Here is a 23,788-nt window from a genome sequence, read left to right as displayed (position 1 = left end):
GCATTTAAACACAAGCTTCAAGTGAACACTAAGAGCAAAGAAAATGGTGTCAAGTCGATCAATATTCAGGCAACAAAATCCGACATCACGTATAAACGGATTATATTCAAATCTCAACATTTTGCTGATGGGTAATTGTTATTTAATCATACTATATTAGTAATATTTTGAATTAATTTAGGTCAGAATTTGCAGAATTTGTGGTCAGTATTCTGAGCTTCTGGCAGTTTGGTCAACAATCAGATAACCACATAGACTTCATCACCAGAGTATTGCCCTACTTTATTTTATTGCTGGTATTTTTTTATTTTCTATTTTACAAAGTGCTACTGTAAAAAACAAAACAAAAACAAACCCATAAACTCGGTTCTATAAGGCTCTATCTGCCAGCCAATCATCATCTTGGATGAACACAGCATGAATGCAACTTAGGCGGCCTTGTCCCAATCAATATCAATATTCTGTTTACACAATGATATGAAGGAACAGGTGCAATAAATAAATAAAAAAGTAAGTGTATAAAACAGGTACAGTACAGGTCTACTGTCACTGCCTGGTTTAATGTATAACGTGTAGCAGAAACGTTTTATAATGAATTTATAGGCAAATGATCTTGTTTAGGAATAACTTCCGTGTTTAAAAAGTGGAATATCTGGTAAAATTTTTCATACTTACTGGAAAGTTTTATTGAAAAGTATATATGATCACAAATAGGGTTAAACAGCCTTTCTCTAATGGGTGTTTTACAATTTATTAGTTATTTAATATGATTATGAGCTTGCTTAATAATAATACAAAAAACAAAAAAACAAAAACACCAGGCAGATAGAAACGTATAAAACCAAACAGTAGTTTATCTGACAGAATAATAAGGTTCCGTGACATGTGTTTTGTTTTGCCAATGTTCAGAAAATCCACTTTCTAAACCTCTGAGAATTCCCAAGATGTAAATGTAATGTAATCTTAAAAAGTGTAGATCTTGTTCAGCTTTCAATAGAAATTTCAGGAGTTTTTTCAAGCTGGAATGTCAAAACTTTAATGCCCCATATCCCATATTCACCCAGAAAGAACGTTATAATACAAAGGTCACGAACCCATATCTTACGCCGGTTTTTATACTGTAACATATCTGCTGATTAGACCACGTACCGGTATTAAACATGTGTTGATGATACATTTGTAAGTTACAGCAATCATATAACAACTAATCCTGGTTTACAATGTTATCCAGATATTGTGTTTAAAAAAAAAAAAAAGATATTTCCTAAAGCAGCACTTTAGAGATCGTTCAGCCCATCCACGATTTCGCAATATTCGGAGGAGCTTGCGATTGTTTAAAACTACCGCAGATTTTCCACAGATTTGGGCCAAGACGTGTCATGTGACGTCATCAAAATGAGTAATCAGTCAAAGCGTCTTCGATTCATGTGCGTCGAACACGAGTACAGCTAAAAGTCACCGCTAAAGACAGTGCAAAACAATTGCATGCCATCGCAATTTCATTGATTCAAGTAGTTTACCGCAAAAAAGCACTACAAGAAAAAAACTTCGCATCGCAAATTTTTGTTTTTTACATTTTTTAAAAGCCGCAGCAAAATCATGCATTTTTGTCCGCAGCAGTCACAAAAAAGCTCTGCAAAATCCTGTACAAAGACAGTTTAGCTATGTTACGTACGGACTCTAATCGGAAGCAAGTGCAGATCAATGTCTTTGTTCCAAACACAAGTTCAATAAATATGCGCAGAGATACGCGGCCCGAAGCATGAAGCGAGATTCAAGGCATGAAACCAAAACAGGACACGAGAGCAAGACCGCTTAGCACGAAGGTGGCTAACACATACACAACGTACTTAAACGTAGTTAAGCCTGTTTATCATTTAACGAGAACTGAGGCATGAAACGTGCAACTAGAACAGGACATGGAAACACTACCGCGTGGCACAATCAAACATTTACACATTTAATACCGCGCCCTCCGGCTCTCCGCGCACGTCGCCGCCGCAGCGCCATCTGCAGGCGAGATCGTGACCAGCTAAACGTTAAACATCTGACAGGCTCTAGTTTTTAACAATAAAATAATGCCCAATAATGTAGACTTTGTCTCGCACACTTACCCAATTAATATAGGGACTTTTAAAATACATTTTTAATATGATTTATTGTTAATGGCATCGTTTATGGCAATCAACGGTCACAAACACGCATCATTTTTCTACATAATCTCCGTTTCATTCAGTACAAGAGCTCAAGCGCTTAAAAAGTTTCTGGATTCTTCTAAATAAACAAAAAATAAACGATTCAATCCTTATTCGTGTCGCAGTTTTACGTTCGTACGTTCTTAAATAAAAGAGTAAAAGACACATGTGACGGTCAAAGATTGATAAGATTGATGAATGGAATTTAAATATACATTGCCATGTTATTATATTGCCATTTAATAAGCGTGCCGATCTCAGATAAGCTCGACTCAAGCGTAGTGCCATTACCAATCACAGTAGTGTGCTTGATGAATGTTGTAATATTCCGTACGAAACGTACAGACAATCAACAAAAGTTTGATCGGTATCCGTTACGACTCAACAGCCGTGTATTTTTATCAAATATGCTAAAATGGAAAGTTCTGAAAAAAACTGAACTTAAACAAAATCAGAAAAAGAAAAAAAACAAAAACAAACCCAGTATGTTTGCAATGGAACACAAACAACAGTGAGTCTGATCAGCATGAACGATGAAAATCTGCCTGTCTGAGAAGCCCCAACAGTGGCGAAGGTGACATTCAGATGATAAAGCCTGAACCTGCGGCTAGAAAAACGCCACCCACAACAATTTGCATCACAAGCAACACGAATTATTGAACATTTTTCTTTTCATGGCAGGCGCTCGAAATGCCAGAGGAGGTTTATTCATTTGTACACACCAGCTGCTTTACGGGGAACATCTTTTGCCACGGTGAGTTCATTCCAAGAGCTTTGATCCTTCCAGAAAACACAATAACCGTTATATGAAGGAAGTTTATTTATTTATTTATTTATTCATCGTAAATGAGAATTTACCCTTTTTAAAGACTCAGTGACAAATCTTACAAATGATATACTGCTATTATGATTATAATCTTTTAAAAAAAAAAAAAAAAACAGTAATGATACTTCAGTGTGTTTCTTGAAAGCAAAAAAAAAAAAGGCAGCAATTTCGTGGCGAAAGTTTTCAACTATATTAACACGAAAGTGTATTTTTGATACATCGAGATACGTTTAATCCGCAATAACAATCCGTTTTAATGCTATTCTTTTTTGTTTGATGAAATATCACAGGTGAAGAAGTTTTCTGTAAACATTTACGGAAGGAGGCGGCACTTTGTAACATTCAGAGGTAACTAAAGTTGTAACTTTAAAATTCCGGACATCTTCAGGACGGAAGAGTTACGCTTTGTCGTTTCTTGGTTTATTTCGTTTTATTAACTACAAGAGAGATGTAATGTACTGTAATGTACAGGAGAAGAGAAACAAACTTGTATCGCAGTTGTTCAACAAACATTTAATGTAACCACAGTGGTGCTTGAAAGTATGTGAACCCTTTAGAATTATATATATATATATATATATATATATATATATATATATATATATATATATATATATATATATATATATATATATTAGCATAAATATGATCTGAAACATCATCAGATTTTCACACAAGTCCTGAAAGTAGATAAAGAGAACCCAGTTAAACAAATGAGACAAAATATTATGCTTGGTCATTTATTTATTGAGGAAAATGATCCGATATTACACCTCTGTGAGTGGCAAACATACGCAAACCTTTGCTGTCAGTATCTGGCGTGACCCGCTTGTGCAGCAAAAACTGCGACTAAGTGTTTACTGTAACTGTTGATCGGTCCTGCACGTCGGCTCGGAGGAATTTTATCCCGTTCCTCAGTACAGAACGGCTTCAACTCTGGGATGTTGGTGGGTTTTCTCACATGAACTGCTCGCTTCAGGTTCTTCCACAACATTTCTACTGGATTAAGGTCAGGACTTTGACTCGGCCGTTCCAAAACATTACCTTTCTTCTCCGTTAACCGTTCTTTGGTAGAACGACTCGTGTGTTTGGACTCGTTGTCTTGCTGCATGACCCACTTGCTCTTCAGATTCAGTTCATGAACAGATATCCTGTCATTTTCCTTTAGAATTCGCTGGTATCATTCAGAATTCATCGCTCCGTCAGGGCCTTAACCGGGTTCTTTAGATCTACGTTTGGGACTTTTGTGAAAATCTGATGACGTTTAAGCAGCAATCTAGAAAATGATAAAGGGTTCACAAACATTCAAGCACCACTGTATAAACAGATGTAACAAATATATTTTCACCGCTGTCAATGAGCTTCACGGGAATACAGATTTCAGTTAAATCTATTACTAAGATATTACCGTTTGTGGCTTTATAGCTGAATGCGGATAAAGTTTGGTCTTCTATATAAGAAACCGTTTTAATTTCACAGAGGAATCGTGTGTATGTGGAATGTAAATTTGAAAAGCTAGCTTCATTTCAAGCGTGTTCTCCGGCAGTCGAACAGAAGACACTCGAACATTGTAATTAAAGCATGTGTCATAAATACAGGAAGTGAATTTTTTTTTTTTTCTTCCAAAAGCAGCCTTACCTAATTCATCTCTGAGTGGGGCTTTTGCTCCGCCCATCTCCATCTCTCCCATCATCCTCTCCACCCGGCTGCTCGGGATGCTCTGTGTCCTGGCTGTAGTCCTGTAATGCACTGCGTCCGTTTCTCCGTTCTGAAGCCCGTTTGTAGGACGCCTGATCGGAGGAACGAACTGAAGCCCTGCGTTCACTCGTTTATAAGTCACAGGTTTGCTCAATCTGTCCCCTGACGCTTTCCCTCCGCTCATTTTCCGCGGTCTATGTGGGACACCCGGTCCCGGGGCTCCTCCTCCGCTAGTCCTTTTCTTTTTCCGTGTTTCCCCTTGATATCTGGAGGTGTCCCGGACCCTGGCGTGTGTGCTGGTTTTGGCAGGCTTGGAGCGCCGGTCGTGCAGGCGGAGGTTGTTGAACTGATCGATGAACTCCTCACAGTGCAGCAGGTGATGCTCAGGTTCCCACGTGTCCTCTTTGCTCCCGTAGCCTTTCCATCGGATTAGATATTCCCACTTGCCCTTTTTGTTCTTCCGCTTGTCCACGATCCGTTCCACCTGCAAGAGGATAATGTACACAGGAGGAATGACTGCTAACGTTCTAGTCACTACCAGCCTACATCATGGCACTGTTTCATTTCTGATTCTGATCTGTCAGGAATGAGGAATAAAGCGCTTGGGTTGTGATCGAATAGGAAATTAATTAAGGATGGGATACATTTTAGACAGTTGAAATTACATTTAATGTTGTGTTATCACTCGTTGTAAACAACTTCTTGTCATTCCCTCACCTTGAAGTTATTAAGACACACACACACACACACACACACACACACACATTTGATTTCTTAGTGAACTTGAGCCAGGTGTATATACAGTTAAAAAATGAATTTTAATACCATTACACTTTTAATAAAAATTCTAAATGTGCTGTTTTTTTGTTGTTTTTTTTTTAAATTCACCCAAAAGCAAGCACGCAATCGGGTTTAAAGGAAATGAAAGGACATTACGTCTGCATTATTCGAGCTGACCTTTGAAGCACCCGCTAGAAATTCGCTGTGGATTAACAGGAGAATGATGTTATCTGCGATGAGGATCTCCGGTTCTGCTTCGTGCTATAATTGTGGCTCATTGAGGATAGCTTCGCTGGTGTGTGATCAGAGAAAAACAAGATATAATCCATTGGCTTGTGGCTGAGAGCTTATCAGCGCTGAGGTAATTAGTTCTGCTTAGAGCTATAATCGTTTCCCTAAATAAAGATCAGTCACTAAAACATCTTAACGATATCCAGAGACGTGAACAATCCGTGATATCAAAGAAGAAAGACGACATAACTGACAGACCTAGCAATCGGAAGCAGAGACAAATCAAGGTTCTAAGCATTTCCTGAGAACGGCACAGCTATACTTGTAATATGTAAGGAATAAAAAAAACGCTCCGTGTCATACCGTTATAGGAATGTAATCAACCGTGACTAAACGTTACCACCGTGACGTTGATTATTTTCCAATAACAGCATGTCCTGAAGTGTTCTATTACTCTTATACCACAGAAAATACAACGGTCAATGAATAGTAAAATTAAATTAGCGTTTGTAAAGTTCGCTCCTGTTCTCACTTACGTTATAGCAGCTACAAACAGTAGTTCCATCAGCATCCTCTCTGATTTTCTCTTAAATAAAAAAAAAAACAAAAAAAAAGAAGCTCGTCATGTTGCTAAGAAACCACAAAGCGTAAACTCCTCTGTCCTGAAGACGTCGGAAAAATGACATCTTTACCCCTGACCGCCTCTAAGCGCCGACACTGGAGACTCCTTCCATAAATAAATAAATAAATAAATAAACAAACAAACAAATAAATAAATAAATGTCTCCCGACAGACGATTAGTTTTACGTGAAGCGTCCACCGTACACCGTTGTTTCATGAGTTCAAACCCCAGCACCACCACACTGCTACTGCTGGGCCCTTGAGCAAGGCCCTTAACCCTCAACTGCTCAGCTGAGCTGTATACAGTACATGACATAAATGTAAGTCGCTCTGGATAAGGGCGTCTGCCAAATGCCGTAAACGTAAAGTAATGTAAATGTAAATATAAATATAAACGTAAATGTACTGTCAGAGAAGCTGCTCTAGATAATGAATCCCTTTCTGACCATGCAGAATGCGACGAACGCAATTTACTCTCACTGTGCTGTAATATACTTGTAAGCCTTGTTATATTATTAATATTAATAATAGAGTAATAGAGAGTCTTAAACCTTCAAGACGTGATCAAAAGCGCGCACACACACACACACACACACACACACACACACACTGAGAGAGAGAGAGAAAGTGATAATTCATTTCCCATTGAATGATTATGTTGGATACAGTTGTAATGTTTTATTTTGTGATCCGATCCATTAGCGGTGCTAATGAGGTTTCCCCAAGGACATGCTAATCAGACTAACTGCTCCGAGCCGCTCTGATGAGAACACACAAGGGTCTGATTAAGCCACTTGTACTTGTTCGAATGAAGGCTTCAAATTACGGGGAAATAAATAAATAAATAAATAAATATATATATATATATATATATATATATATATATATATACATATATGTGTGTGTGTGTGTGTGTGTGTGTGTGTGTGTGTATGCTAATTTCATTTCCAGCTTCAGGGAGGCAACTGCTGTGTGGAACAGATAAGAACTCAGAGACACTGTTCTGCCGCTCTATCTCACTGCTCCCTTTAACAACACGCTGACATTCAAGGTCTGATACACGGCGCAGAAAATGAAAGGTCACATGTTAAGCAATGAGGGTCAGTAGTGCGCGATGTGATCGAAGACGCAGCTCTTACAGCGCAGCGCTGTCGGATCGCGATCGGTCAGGAGGCGTCGATTCATTTTCTATAAGAGCAGCTCTGACAGTCGTGCAGCTCGAAATGACAGGTTTATACGAATGCTCTCCTCGTTCTTAGACGTTGTCGTTTCTATAGTAACGGCGCGTATATACGTAGGGACGTGTACTGAGGACTAAAATGATTAAAAGTTTAAGAAAGGTTTAAGAAATCTTCGATATGAAGTTTTCTGCAGGGAGAGGTTTATTCATGGAAGGAGTCTCCAGTGCAACAGTCAGAGCTGAATCTTATTAACTTCGAGAGAGAGAAATTAGAGGCTGATGAGGAAATGAATGCTTATCGCTGCTATATTACTGAGAACAAACGCACAAAGTGTCCCCGACAACACTAAATAAGAAAACTAGCACCGCATCAGGAATTTTAATGAACTAGTGCTGTGGTAAATGGATTAACCAGCTTGTTGTACAGCTTGCTGGACACGTCGCAGGGCTGTAACGACACGCTAATCCTTTACGCAAGAGGAATTTTGATGGACACAATGTTTTTCAACACAGTTCACACAAAGTGTTGGGAAAAAGATGGCTGCAGCCCGGTTCCTATCTTTTATCCCTTTATCAAGACCTTCCCTTTTCCTTTTAAAGAACATTTTTCTTTAAAATACCAAATACCTAATATCCTCTACTATTAGCAATATCAACAATATTTACAAAAACAGACACATAAAAGCGCTTAAACATGTATGATGATCCTCTTTATGGCAGGTGAGGGTGTGAATAAGAGATGGAGGGAATGGGGCAATGATAATACCAAGGCTGTTTCACACCTAGCTTATTTTCTAAAGTCCACACTAGTGCTTATTAATCGTGGCACAGCTGCACAGCATGAATGTTTCTTGACGTTGTACAGGCCGTGTCAGCATTTAAAACTGAAGCACCTTGGTGAAATAACTGTTTCAAGAAATGGCACGAAATCTTCATTACTGAACTTTCTCTTTCGAGCAAATGAGAATGGGCCGCATTTTGTCAGGCTGGATACCAAGAAATGTATTCCTAAATCATTCACAGGAGCATTTACATAAGAACTATTGTGTTCATGAAAAGCAAATTAGTTTGGAATTTTTTATTTATTTTTATTTTTAGTATCCTACATTTTGTTACTCAGAGTAATTCTTAACCCTTGTGCGTCATTATGGACATTTCTGTCTTTTTCCATTTATTTATTTATTAATTTTTTATAAGTTTGCAAAAGTTGTGTATTTTTAATTGGAATTTTAATATTTCATCCTTTCATAAAATCTATTTTAAACTAGGTGCACAACATAGTAACTCTCAGGATCTTAAGCACAATAATATCCCCATTGAAACCCATTCAAACAGCCCTAATTAATCACCGTGATGTTTACGCATAAAATCGAGCATTCAGAACATTGAATTTGTCATATATTTTCTGAAATGTGTAGTATTTTCCTCAGGTTTAGCCTATGGGGAGAAAAAAAAAACATGCTTTTTTTTTCTTTCTCCTTTATTATGTCTGATTCTGCTGTATTATAGAGCTCTGTAATTACAGACCATGTAATTATGTGTGTACGGATATCAGAGTTGTGGTTTGTGTGTGTGTGTGTGTGTGTGTGTGTGTGTGTGTACTGAAAATTTGTGTGTGTGAACAGTTTGAGAGAAAGAAATGATATTGTACTGGAAATCACAAATCCCACGTATCCCATGTATACGAGTCAGAGGAGGTTACTGAGCTTTGAAGATTTTCGCATGGTGTAAATAAACCGGCGTTTAAAGGGTTAAAATTCTGAAAATGAATGAATGTTTGGTAATTATGATCAGAACTGAGGCTGGTAAAAAAAAAAAAAAAAAAAAATCGAAGTCAGTCAAAGTGGAAAAAAAATATGAATATATAATATTTCTATTAGAGTTTTTTGACATGGACATTTTTGTCCTTTATGGACTTGAGTGGTAGTTTTTGTTGAATCATTTCCTCATGATTTGAAAGCCACCACATCTCTCTTTCTCTCTCTCTCTCTTTCTCTCTCTCTCTCTCTCTCTCTCTCTCTCTCCGTCAACCCATTAGAAATCACCTCCCATGCACATGACTTGAACGAGAGGTTAATTTAGCTTGTATTTTTGTCTGTTCTTTACTGTTCGTCCATCGCAGGGTTAAAAGAACGATACACAATGCAATGTGCAAATAAATGCATTCTGACGTCATCTGTTTCAGTTCTGATCATAAGGTCACGGTGTAGAATGCCTGTAGACAATGTAGAAATCGCAGCCTTTTTAATCAACTTAATACGTCAAATATTTTCTTAACTAGTACAAAACTAGTTCGGATATCAGTGATTCCCCTACTACTAATACTTAATGCCTTTCTTCCTGTAATGTCTAGCAAAGATGGAGACACTTGTAGAGGATGGCAAGCTGATGAAAGATCTATTTACATTCAAGTTTTAACCTCCTGGCAGAAGAAACCAGGGTTTGGACTTAGCGGAATTCATAATGCCATCAATATTTGTAGAAGGCCCTGGATCACCAGTGACAAAACACCAAATACTCAGTGATCCATATTTTGAAGTGGGTAGAAGTTACAGCAAACCACAAGTGGGACCAAGTCATCGTAAGACCCAAGTCAAGACTGATAAGTCCAAATTAAGTCCCGAGTCAAGACTGATAAGTCCAAGTCACGTTATGTGCATTTTGCAATGAACAAATCAAACAAGAGGAATTGAAATAGTTCGACACAACAAATGCTTCAAGCGGTTTCCCCAAATTCAACTGAAAATGCAACTTATAATGATTTCTCCAGTTTCAAAACTATTCAACCCCGTGAATAGAATCCCTGACGACAGCACAAATATACAAAACAGATGTTGTCGTAAGCACACCTGCTTCATCAATCAAGGGCTTTATTAGTTGCACCAGGTGTGTTTGAGCTGGAACACATGAAATAACTGGCTAGGGGCAGAAGAAAATATATGAAATACCTGGACGGGGCAGAAAAAGGAAGCTATCGACGGCTGCAAGCAGATTTCTGAGAAGGCAGGTTGTGAAAAACCCTCGAGTGACTGCAAAAGACCTGCAGCGAGACTCGGTGTAACAGACACTGAGCTTTCGGTGAGCACAGTAAGAGTAAGGAACGTACAAAACGTAGAAGGTTTCCATGCCAGAACTCCAAGATGTTCACCACTACTGACCCAAAAGCACAAGAAAATCACTCAAAATCATATAAATAATCCACAGAAGTTTTGGGATTCTGTTCTGTGGAGCGATGAAACAAAACTGGAACTTTTCAGCACGATGGATCAGCGGTAAGTGTGGAGGAAGAAGAATGGGAAAGAAAAAAAAAACCACTCTGGGGCTGCTTTGCATCCTCATTATGCTCTGCGGCTGCTTTGCATCCTCTGGCGCTGGAAACCTGCAGCGTGTGGAAGGCAAAATGGATTCACTGAAGTATCAGGAAATCCTAGGAGAAAACGTCATGCCGTCTGTGAGGAAGCTGACGCTCGGGCGTCATCGTCCTTCCAACAGGACAACGATCCCAAGCATACCTCAAATTCCACCAAGGCTTGGTTGTAGAGAAGTCCTGGAAGATTCTACAGGGCCGTCACAGTCACCTGACTTGAACCCCGTAGAAAATCTCTGGTGGGATTTGAAGAATGCGCTTGCAGCACGCAAACCCAAGAATATTACCGAACTGGAGGCCATTGCTCATGAGGAACGGGAGAAGATTCCTCAGGAACGCTGCCAGAAGCGCTGCATCTCGTGTGCAGCAGGTCATAACAGCTAAAGGAGCTCTACTAAGTACTAAAGATGCTCGCCATGAAGGGGCTGAATAGTTTTGAAACTGGAGAAATCATTATAAGTTGCATTTTCAGTTGAATTTGGAAAAACCACTTGACGCTTTCGTTGTGTTGAACTATTTCAGTTGCCTTTATTTGATTTGTTCATCGCAAACATCTGAAAGTCTGTACATTTTGACAATAAACCTGATTTGCACTGGGGAGGTGGGGGGGGGGGGGGATTTTGAATACTCTTGATTGCAACTGTAATTCTGAAGGAACCTTAAATAAAATCACCAGCTGTAGTACTTGGTTATAAATCATGTACGAGCAATTACATTACAAACTCACCCTCCTGTTCTTTACAAACCATAATTACTACACACTTTTGGATCTTCTCGCACAACCCGAAGCTCCCATGAACCTCACCTCTAGCTCTCCAGAGTTCTTTCCCCTTTGTACAGTTGCAGAATCACTCCTCAGACCATAACCGGTGATTGAAACTGCCATCTGCAGTCTTCAACTGCACTTTAACCTAGCAGTCATTGTTTCATTTAAAATCCAATGTGCATTGAGAGCCAAACCGGGTGAATTACATTGCTGAACTTTCCTTGCAGTAAAGCTCCACTCAGTGGCGTGCTGTTAAGGCGCAGAAAATCAATATTATTGCTCAAGTAAGGTACCTTCAAACTGCCCCATTATGATTTTCGAAGAAATCACTCTGCATTAGCGTTACCGTCTGCTCACGTTCAAGAAAAATGGGGGCAAAATGGCTTTGTTTCGTCCTCACTTGTAGAAAAAAAAAAAAAGTTTTGAATGTGGAAGTGAATACTGCGAGAGTAGTAGACGATATTCCTGTCAATTATGGTACAATACAGTTTATTGAGTGTATTGTGGGTATAATTTGTACCCTTTAGAATTACACACAAAAATAATTAAGGGATTGTGTGATAAAACGGATAATAGCTACTTTAACAGGAACCTGCACAGTCATGCAAGTATCCAATCAGCTAATTATGTCGCAGCAGCGCAGTCCATAAAATCATGCAGATACAGGCCAAGACCTTCAGTTAAGACTCACATCAAACATCAGGATGGAGAAAAAAATTAATCTCTGTGACTTTGACCGTGGCATGATTGTTGGTGGTTTGAGTATTTCAGAAATTCTGATCTCCTGGGATTTTCACACATAGAGTTTACCCGGAATGGTGCGAAAAACCAGAACAAGAACATCCTGGTCTTTTCGAACTGTCCAGTTTCGACATCGTGAGAAAGAGGTTACCCGATGGAGTCAACGGTGCTCTACTGCAAATAAATCCCTTCACAAAAATACGTACATCATACTATAGACTAATGCAAATCTGAACAGTAATAAACTGGAAACTCGACCTCGCCAGCCCACGTAACGTCCCTCCTAATATCAAAAAGACATAGTGTCTGAACTCTATCCTGTTCAAAACAAATGGTTGGTCTCTTGCTTTGAGGCGTCAGTTATTTTTCTATCCACATCCTGCCAAGTGTGCGGAGATTTTCACAAAAGTCTTCATAGACCCTCATTCAAAAATGTAACAAAAGTCGCCCCCGCCAATACCATGAGCACATTAGCGACATTAGCTCAATCAATGTCAAGGATTGTAGTAGCAACAATGTGAAAGCATTTCAGCACTTGCCTACCTACATATCCCCCCCCCCCCCCCCACAAAAAAAACACAAAAAAACAGGATGACCCCCCCGCCAAAAAGCAGTAATTTACCTGACTTCACTATACTGTTACTGCTGAATGACATTTCTGTTGTTTTTTCCCCGATTTGGTCTGGTTTTGCGCTTCATTGTTGCTCACCTGGATTTGTTATTTTGTTATATTGGATTATAATTCTCTAAAAGTGCTACGGTTGTTTCTAAAATGCTCTGAAACAGAGTCCAATTCCAGACACGAGCCCTCTCTCTGTGAGCCCGGCGCCATGTCGGTCTCTGCACCGGTGAGCGAGTCTCATTAGCTGTGTTCTGTCGGTGTTACTGGGCCTTTCACTGACCGTGGATTTTTACTCGGGCTGCTAGTGTTGGCTAACAGTTCTGTGTTCTGTGGGTTTGCTCCGAGTCTCCTCCTGAGTACACATGGAACGTATACAGGTGATTTATTTCACTTTTTTCTTATTTTTATTTCTTGGCTTGACTGTAGGTCGCCAACATGAGTGCTGCTGACGGTTTTACCCAATGCTAATTAGCTATACTCCATGCCAACTCCATAGTTACAACACTCCGTGCACAGCTGGTGATTACTTATGAATCCTTGGTGTGTGTGTGTGTGTGTGTGTGGGTGCGTGTGTGTGTTGCTCTGCCAAACTCTACTTCACTGTTTATAACTCTGCTGACAATTAGATTCCTACAAACTGTTCATGCAGACAATTTCCGTTTCCTCAGTATTACTGAGTATAAGCCAAGTGACAGACAGAGGATTTTATATACCTAAAGCACATAAGCAATTTGCACTTCCACACTGCGATGGTGAAGTCAGTGTTGGCAATATAGGGACTATTTAGACTCTGTTAACAAATTCATTTAAAACAAAAAATACCCTAGTGACAAATCTAGCTATTTTTCAGCAGATGATAATGACTCATACACACGATAAGGCTCTCCAGCTCACATTACAGCTGCATAACCTGACCGAGTTCCACTTAGTGAGCTGATAGTCCCAACAACCAATCATTAATCACCATTATTTCCAAAAAAGCAATGACTGATCACCATTACTCCCAAAAACAATAACCGATCAGCATTGTTCCCAAAAACCAATCACTGATCACCGTGTTTCACAACGACCAATCACTGATCACCAAGTTTCACAACGACCATTCACTGATCACCAAGTTTCACAACGACCATTCACTGATCACCAAGTTTCACAACGACCAATCACTGATCACCGTGTTTCACAACGACCAATCACTGATCACCGTGTTTCACAACGACCAATCACTGATCACAAGTTTCACAACGACCAATCACTGATCACCATGTTTCACAACGACCAATCACTGATCACCTAGTTTCACAACAACCAGTCACCAATCACTGACCAATCACCAATCACTGATCACCAAGATTCACAATGACCAATCACTGATCACCATGTTTCACAATGACCAATCCCTGGTCACCGTGTTTCATGATGACCAATGACTGATCACCATGTTTCACAATGACCAATCACTGATCACCATGTTTCACAATGACCAATCACTGATCACCATGTTTCACAATGACCAATGACTGATCACCGTGTTTCACAACGACCAACGACTGATCACCGTGTTTCACAACGACCAACGACTGATCACCGTGTTTCACAACGACCAATCACTGATCACCATGTTTCACAATGACCAATCACTGATCACCATGTTTCACAATGACCAATGACTGATCACCGTGTTTCACAATGACCAATCACTGATCACCGTGTTTCACAATGACCAATCACTGATCATTTCCCCCCAAAACCAATCACTGACCACCATTGTTCCAAATGACCAATCACTGATCAGCACTGTTCCCAAAAAACAAGTCACTGATCACCACTGTTTTGTTTTTGTTCCCACTGACTAATCACTGATCACCATTGTTCCCATCCTCCCTTGATTCTCCTCACTACCACTGCTTCATTTTGTCTGTGGTCTTGATAGTATTTTGCAAATACATAAATAGTTAGTTTTAAAGTGCCATGATGAAAGCGACTTCCTTCTATAAATTGAAATGATAACGAGTCATTATTGGTCACAGTGACAGTAGTTTTTTTCTTCGCATACCCCAGCACATCAGGAAGTTGGGATCAGAGTGCAGGGTCAACCATGATACACCGCCCCTGGAGCAGAGAAGGTTAAGGTTTGTCAGCGCCAGGGCTTGAACCCCCAACCTTCTGATCAGTAACCCAGAGCTTTAACCACCAAGCCACCACTGCCCACCACTAATCTATTCTTTTTAAACTACTTTCCCCTTAAACACTGGGTGAACCAACAATACATAGAGTAACACAGATTAAGGACATTGATCTCTCTCTCCCTATATATATATATATAAAAACACCTCTGAGTAAACATAACCCCTCTCCCACCCCTGTCTCAGAAGTTCACTTCACTTCATCTTCTATATTTTCCAACACAGAGTCGGATATTTCAGCAAAACAGGCTTAACTTCCACAATTATGCAGATGACATTTAGATTTATTTCAGTATGCGGTCTAGCGCAACTCTGCCTCCTACATGATTAACTGGAAGTATCCATAATTTAATACTACTGTAAGGTCGGCTTTGCAAAAACAAGAGATTTATTGAGTTATCAGGACCGCCATTTATTTAACTTTATACTTCAGTTAATTCTATTCATTTTCATTCTGCTTTTCAGGATTTGTTGTTGAAATATTTGAAAGTTTTTATAACAACTCTCCTTTTTCCCCCTCCTACATACTGACACGTCTACCTTCTTGGCAGCCGTACACGCTTCTACCCGATACTGATATTTCTAATCTCTCCAATCCGATCAACACACTCATTTTCTGTTAGCTTCTCTTAACACTCCCATCACACCCACACACTTCCGCTTGGTTTCTCTCGGAACCTCATGAACTCAAACCTGTAGTTAATTAAGAGCACTGACCTTACTATCCATTCTAAGACCTACTTTAAGATTTGCTTAGATACGGGGATAAAGTAATCGCACTCTCCACTCATTACGCTCGTTCTGTTATCAATAGACGCAGCTGTAAACCTAAATCTCTTCGCCATTTGGCTCTCTTGGCACTCTGTTTCTGTGCATATTTCTAAATCTATTCCCTCCATCTGCCAGCTTGATCTTGTTCCAATCGCCTTCATCTGTTTCCTCATGCCCCATTTCCCACTTCATCAATAACTCCTTTCAATCTGGTTCTGTACTTCTGCGCTTAAAAGAACTCCCTACACTAATTCTGAAGAAAACTTCTTAAATTATAGATGTGATTCCATGAGTAAGGTGACATTTAGCCCTTGTAAACCTTGAACACTTTAAGAAAATATGCATTGAAGAATAATAAAAAAACAAAACAAAACAAACGTGTTAGCCCATCTGAGGTAACGATATTTCATTTCTGACAATTTTTTTTTTATTATTTTGCTGTTGATAGATTGATAGATTTAACATGAAGACATGGTTTGAAGACAAGGTTGGAGTGGAGGAACTCGAGTGTAATGTACAGAGCCCTGACCTCGACCCTACTGAACACCTTTGGGATGAACTGGAACTGGAGCCTCCTCGACATCAACATCATCAGCGCCTGACCTCAACCTCACTAATGCTCTTGTCGCTAAATGAACACAAATCCCCACAGCCACGCCCCCAAATCTAGTGGAAAGCCTTCCCAGAAAGTGCGTGGAGCGCATTACGACTGCAAAGGGGGGACAAATCTGAAATGGGATGTTCGTGGTAGAACTGTTAACACGGTCAGAATTCTGGCTCTGAGTTTGTATTTGCACTCTGCAAAGTGACAATAAAGTTGAACCTAATCTAATCTAATCTAATCCAAACCACAGTGACCCTGAACAGGCAGTTACTAAGGATGCTGTAAATGCATTGTATAGCACAACATGTTCTTTCTTTGCTTTCTTCGTCCAACGAGAACAACAACAACAACAACAACAACAAAATGAGTATTGTGCTAATTGTTTGTGTTTAGAACACATTACCTGTTCATTCTGCGCAATGCATTCGTATTTGGTTACATCCCGAAGATAAAGTATATGTAGAATTATCCAGGGAGTAAGTGCAGTGTGCTTATATAATTATTCAGATCGAACAGCTTCATCAGCTGCATAAGCCAAGCACTTCTGTGACTGTAAGAGGTGAAACCTCCTACATGAAAACCTATATGTCTCTTTCACAGCTATGGAGATGAGCCTGAGATTTATGAGTGTACTCGAACATCTGCGCCTCCGGCATCATTAACGGCGTGGATCCAGAATTTAAAATAGAAAAATAAATAAAATGCTTGGCATTCTGAAAAATGTGCAAGACTTATTACATTTATGGCATTTGGTAGACGCACTTATCTGGAGCGAGGCCCCGTTCGATCTTACTTCAGCTCTTTCATTTGTTATCATCATATTAGCACAATTAACGTATGCTATTCACGATGTACTTTATTGTTTGTGGTTTTATTTCGCCTGGATAAATAACAGCAGTTCATTTGGTTTCCGATTAAGGCAGGACTGCTGAAGTAGAAGGAAAGGTCGAGTTTTAGAAATCACCTCGCTGGATTAATCAGGAAAACTTCATAACGTCTGTATCAGCCTCTTGTACGGGAAACTACTGACACACTGACCTGAAAGTGGCTGTATATACTTTTTAAACTTACTGGCAGATTCGATATACATCATCAGGAGGGGGATTTCTCAGTACCGTGTCAACGCTGTAAGAGGTGACTAGGCACGCTCATAACTTACGGCTAATTATTATTTTTTTTTAAATGTTGTAATTTTGCCTGAATTTCTACTCATTTGTTAATGATGTTTAATGTCGTACCGCGATATTTAGACTATACATATATACATAGATGCAAAATGAATGTTGGTACAAGTTGTGAAGTTATTTAGGAAAAATAAAACTAATTTTATTTATTTATTTAAAAAAAATAAAAACAACAACAACCCATATTTTGGCAGTAGATACTATCAATACACTCGTATTAATTGTACTGAAATGCATTTACTATAGTACACTTCTGTCTCTCTTCCCTCCCCTTTTCAGTACGTTATTACGATCACGCTCGTACTTTCAGTCCCTGCTTTGAAAAAGGCAATTCCCGCATTATGGATGTGACATTTGCACTCATGTTGGCTAACAAAATGTCTCACGGGAGAGAAAAGCTTAGGATCAATGAGGCGGTTTGCATTTTTAAAGACGCATCGTATGTATAACGTGACAGGGACAAAAAAAAAATATAGATCTGAAAATAGTTTTGTTTTGGAAATATAGAAAGAAGAAAGAAAGAAAAAAAAACCCAGAGAAGTTAAATAGAGTGAAATATAGATCATAGATTTTTAAACCTGTGCTCACAAGTTCATCTTTCCATAGTAAAGTAATAAAATGGTTTTTTTTTTAAATTTTTTATTATTGCATAAACTATGAAAATGTGGTACGGTAGGGTGAAGCTTTTTAAAATTTTTTACACTTTAAAAGTACACCGGTCATTTTTTGAAGAATTTAATTCTAATCATAGTTTTACATATTTGGTCCTGCAAACTGAAAGGTTTTTTTTTGTTGTTGTTGTTGTTTTGCTTCATTTTTAATGTGGAATTTTGAATTCATCAAAAGTGAAAATGCTCAATTCTGACATAAGCGTACTGTATTTAGCTTAAAATATTTATCCTAAAAGTACTTACAATCTATAATATTAGGGTAGAATTTCGAATGAAATCATAATCTTTACACCTTGAAAATCAAATATATATGATATATGTTCTTTTTAATAATGCCAATTCCTTATCATTTATATTTAAAGGTGTATTTGTGATCCTCAATCCTCATTTTCGAACTAAAATTAAATATCTTATATAAACATATTCTCTATGCTAATTAACTGCAATCATATCCGTGTTTTCTTTGGTTTCTGTTAAAAAAAAATGTTTTTTATTAAAGATAAAGAATTAACAAGCTTAAGACACTACAGGCGAATAGGGGAATATTTAAATAATAAATATCACAATTAATCTAATGCTAGCTGATTGATAAAATTCCTACAAGGGTTTGTTTTGTTTGTTTTTTTTTTCTCTTGGAACTTTGTCAAAAAGTTACATTTCTTTATGCAAACGAGGCGTCATCTACTTAAATATGCGTATACTTGCATACTGTCCAAATCCAAAAATCTAGTCTTGGGATGATCTTGTAACTAAAATGCTCGTTTCACACCATGCGAACGCACTCATCAGAGAAAGGCTTTTACAGAACGGTTTGTTGGGATGTCATTCGTTTACCATTTAATCAAGAAAATGACCATTTCTCAGTCTAAAATTGGTCAGAAATCTAAAGACGATCACCATTTTGGGAAATTCCTGAGCATGAATGCAGAAACTGAGATTTGTGGTTCTCAGTTTTCAGGAAAACAACAACAACAAAAAGATTTTAAAAGCGGTATGTGATTTTATCGCTCTAGTTAGTGCGATTTAAAAGATTTCGAAAGGCAACTGATACGTACATATGTCCTAATGAGACATTTAAATTGACACGTCAGGAAACAAGCATTGCAGTGTTACATGACGCGACGCGAATTTGAAGTGGGCGGAGATAAACACCTTCCTCACGGTTCCTTTGTCGCTTTAGATAATTCGGTGATTCTGAATGTACACGAGAAAAATGGTGAAATAAACATACTACCGTTGAGTTTAGATATTTTATTACTACAGTTTAAGAGGAGACATGTTATAGGTGGCAAAATGGTCGTTTCTACCTGTAGTGTCTTGCCTAACGGTATATTTTAGAAGATTTTAACCAATATAAAACTTAAAAAGACCAATATATGTTTCATCTAATGCCTTACTGTTCAAAATCGCTCACAGGAATCGCGTATCAGCCAAAAAAAAAGAGTGAGATATTTAAATAAATATGTGTTCAGCATCCTTTTGTGACGTATCTTGATACAGCAACCAAGAAAATGCATTTAATATTCATAGTTCTGGTTTCACTGAAGTCTATTCCGTTCAAGACGGATCATATTTTCAAGGAAAAAAGAGGCCACGAACGCTACGGACTGTAACGCACCATAAATCAGGACATTTAAATGAGCTTTTTTTCCAGCCATCTGCTGACGAGGGAGTCGATGAATCAATAACCGAGAGGATGCTCATCGTACACTACCACACAAACAATCAAAAAAAAAAAGGTTCCTGGATGATTTAGGGGTAGAAATGCTTACAGGAACCATGCTGAAAACATCAAGAGGATATGAATTATTCCTAAAAGAATCCCGTGATCTTAACCTTAACCTCAAATATAAAGAATTCAACGCCATCCTCTCAGTCTTCTCATTAACACGGCTGTATGATGCTGATTTTACAGCACGTGGTGGCTAACATTCAAAGTCACATTTTATAAATACATATATAGTTCAGTTTGTAATGATAAAAAAAATCGTACATAAATATATGACAGCTCTACACTCTAGACTAAATTCTGCACTTCTGCAAAAGGAGACGGATTATACATACGTGTATATATGTATATACTTGTGATCTTGGTGAAATATTCGAACCGAGGCCCAAGTGTTCATATCGGTGTCTATACGCAAACCAGGACGAGTTCATTCTCACCAAAACGACCAAAAGAAATAAACTGTCCTTTCAAATAACATCACTGCCTTATTTGATTTATTTATATGATCACCAAAAAAAAGATGAAGACAAATCTCGGTTTGAAAACCAACATAACAAACCAATGAAACGTCACCAACATTCACCATTCTTTTTTTCTGTTCAGTTCCTGACGACTTCTAACGTTTAGAAGAAACAAAGTCCACAATCTGGTATAGAGACTGTGTAATATAATACATCAGGACATTTGAATCATCTGCTCTTGACGAGTGAATCATAAACCAATGAGATTTCCAAACTTTCAGCGTGTCACAAATAAATAAATAAATAAATAAATAAATAATCCTGAATCTTTTTAGTGGATGAAAACGGTTCCTTAAAAAAAAAAAAAAAAAAAAATCAATACGAACCATTAAAGGTTTTTATAGACTTTTGAAACTTACTTTCTACAGTGTAGGAGAACCTCGTGTACGAAGGTTCCCCAGTGAGACAAGCTGAAGAACTTTTCAGGAGCTTATGTACACTAAAAAAAAAAAGATCCAGGCCCTTCAGTGTATTGCTATTCACCTGATCTATACTTGTTTTTATGTGCTTTTAAATAAAAAAACATCTGAACCTAAGTTCTGTCTCTACAGTATATAGGTGAAATACAATTAGAAGGGTTTCTACCTAATAATTTTATTTTGTAATTAAATGTTTTAGTTTGAGTTCGACAAACATTAAAAGAAAAATCACATGATAAATGTAACCGTTTCATTGAAACCGTATTTGATCAAATTAAGTCGGACCAACTCAATTACATCTTACTGCACGAAGCAGTGTTTTATGAGTTGGGGCTATACATATTTATGGGATGGAAATCCGGCCCCCGATTAAATTGTGTTCGTCCAATTAGGGGTTTATTTTTTATTTTATTTTTTTTTTTGAGGGTGTCTTAATTTCCGAGAGATCAAATAAATAAATAAATAAATAAATAAATCCCACACACCTCACAAGTGGAAACTACATTCCATCATCTTATCATGCACCCTGAAGGTGCAGCTGTAAATTTACATAAAATTCATCAGACATCATGTGGATTACACGTGATCACGTGAGCAATCAAACCAAATGTCCAAAAAGCGAAACAAAAAACGTGAAGAAACGTGAAAAGAAATGACTCGTGTGAGAAAAGCAAGTGTGTGTGTGTGTGTGTGTGTGTGTGTGTGTGTGTGTGTGTGTGTAGGGAGGGGGTTGTGGGGGTGGAATAACTTGAAAATAAATTAGGTTAATCATGTGGGGGGATAATGGAAGTGGGGAAAAAAAATAAATGAATCATGAACTAAATACCACGTGGGAAAATAATCACCTGAGAATAAATGAATAAACAGGTATATAGATAAATAATACATAATGCATGCACAAGGTAGACTGCATGTGACGTGTCAGCACACACACACACACACACACACACACACACACAATTAAAGCAAACACAAATACATATCTTTTCAGGATTTCTCTCCCCCAGAAGAAACAATGGGGCATCCTAAATGCCCCCAAGCAACATCACAGGGGTAAAAACATCAGCCGCGTGTTGCCTCTCTTCCACAAGTTTTTATTTTTATTTTTATTTATCAGTCATTTGCTGCAGTGATAAGCGACTCGTTTTACAACATAATCATCACGTCCTGAAAAGAAACCGAAACACGGACGCCATGACATCTCTCTCCATTCCACCAAGTCATGCTTTAAAGTCCTGACAAACACCGCAAAACCCTCCGCAAAAACACCGGCTTGAACCCCACGCCGACGTCCCGCGACTCTTCATCCCTCACGACCAGTTAGTTTTTTCGGATTAATTAGAAAACGACGTGACTTGACACGCCGTGACGTGACCGTGTCTCAAAAATGCTTCACAGTCCCTTACTACATCTGTACAAACTATTCAACACGACAACATCTGGATTTCCGACACTTAAAAAAAAACACCCCAACAACATGATGTAGATTATTATTATTATTATTATTATTATTATTATTATTATTATTATTTACTAACTCCTGTGCTGTTATAAACAAGATTTATTATTTTATTTTTTTTAGATAGCCTCTATACTATTTGTAATCAATGCGCACTTCATCAGTCATTGCACTTTCTACCGACTTTAAAAGCCGACATGCGGGAGTTTAAATCTCCAGACAGCTCCTGGAGGTGTTGGGTTATTTCAGTTCAGCAGACAAGCTTGGTTCATCCGTGTGAAGCTGAAAGGTTAGAGAAGAACCCAAGGCTTCATGTGGACCTGGTGTCACATGTAGGGTCGCTCACTTTCACCCGTTAAAGGGCTGAGTGAGAACGTCGGGGCTTTTTTTCTTTTTTTTTTCTTCTTCTTCTTTTCCGTCCACGCACCTCCCCTTACTTCCTAATTCCTCCATTCGTCAATTTGAAAGAATTTCACACATCTGACTAAGAGGAGTAAACAGTACCTCGTAAAGCTCCCCTGAAGCCATCCTTGAGTGCCGACACGGTACCGACCTGCCTCTTCGGGCTGAATTTTTCCGCCCCCCGTGTTTCCGAGTCCCGGTGAAGCCGCGTATTAAACAAGCTGCCGTGTTACTGAGCCTTTCAGGCAGCCGCAGTAAAGCTGATCACCAAGGCAGGCAGTGTTAATCGAGCACAGCTGCGATGGATCACTCGAACACACCTCACGTCCAATAAACGAGCCGGGGACAGCGGGGTGGTGCTGTCGGCTTCCCAGTCCTCACAACACACCAATTAGGCTATTATCATCTAACAACCAGGCTAAGTCATAGCCTATCATCAGCTCATATGGGCTACTGACACCTGTGGGATCTACATATAGGCAGGGATGTAAGGAAATGTTATGACGCAATTTGTAAAGAAGTAACCAGGTGATGCAAATTTATAAAATGTTTCACATTTATGGCATTTGGCAGACATTTATCTCATTTATACATCTGAGCATGGAGGGTTAAGGGTCTTGCTCAGGGACCCAACAGTGGCAGCGATGGGATTTGAACTCATGACCTTCCAAGATAGATCGAGATCTATCTATCAATCTATCTATCTATCTATATAGATAGATGGACAGATAGATAGATAGATAGATAGATAGATAGATAGATTGATTGATTGATTGATTGATAGATACATACATAGATAGATAGGTAGAGGTAA

General features: G+C 38.6%; 1 protein-coding gene across 2 annotated transcripts in view; it reads right to left on the bottom strand.

Moving 5' to 3' along the window:
- LOC128606400 (chromodomain Y-like protein 2) overlaps window positions 1-23,233 on the bottom strand; it is a 42,719-nt gene extending 19,486 nt beyond the window's left edge. For both annotated transcript variants that reach the window (XM_053622498.1, XM_053622497.1), the window contains exons 1-2: window positions 23,077-23,233; window positions 4,660-5,203 (exon numbers count right to left, since the gene is read on the bottom strand). In XM_053622498.1, coding sequence (XP_053478473.1) covers window positions 4,660-5,203; window positions 23,077-23,100 — 568 coding nt within the window. In that variant the 5' untranslated portion in view covers window positions 23,101-23,233. The remainder of the gene's footprint in view (window positions 1-4,659; window positions 5,204-23,076) is intronic.
- Between the last annotated feature and the right edge of the window lie 555 nt (window positions 23,234-23,788).

Source organism: Ictalurus furcatus, chromosome 4 (genome assembly GCF_023375685.1).
Source record: "Ictalurus furcatus strain D&B chromosome 4, Billie_1.0, whole genome shotgun sequence".
In the NCBI taxonomy this organism is placed as follows: Eukaryota; Metazoa; Chordata; class Actinopteri; order Siluriformes; family Ictaluridae; genus Ictalurus; species Ictalurus furcatus.
This window is presented reverse-complemented; position numbering and strand designations above follow the sequence as displayed.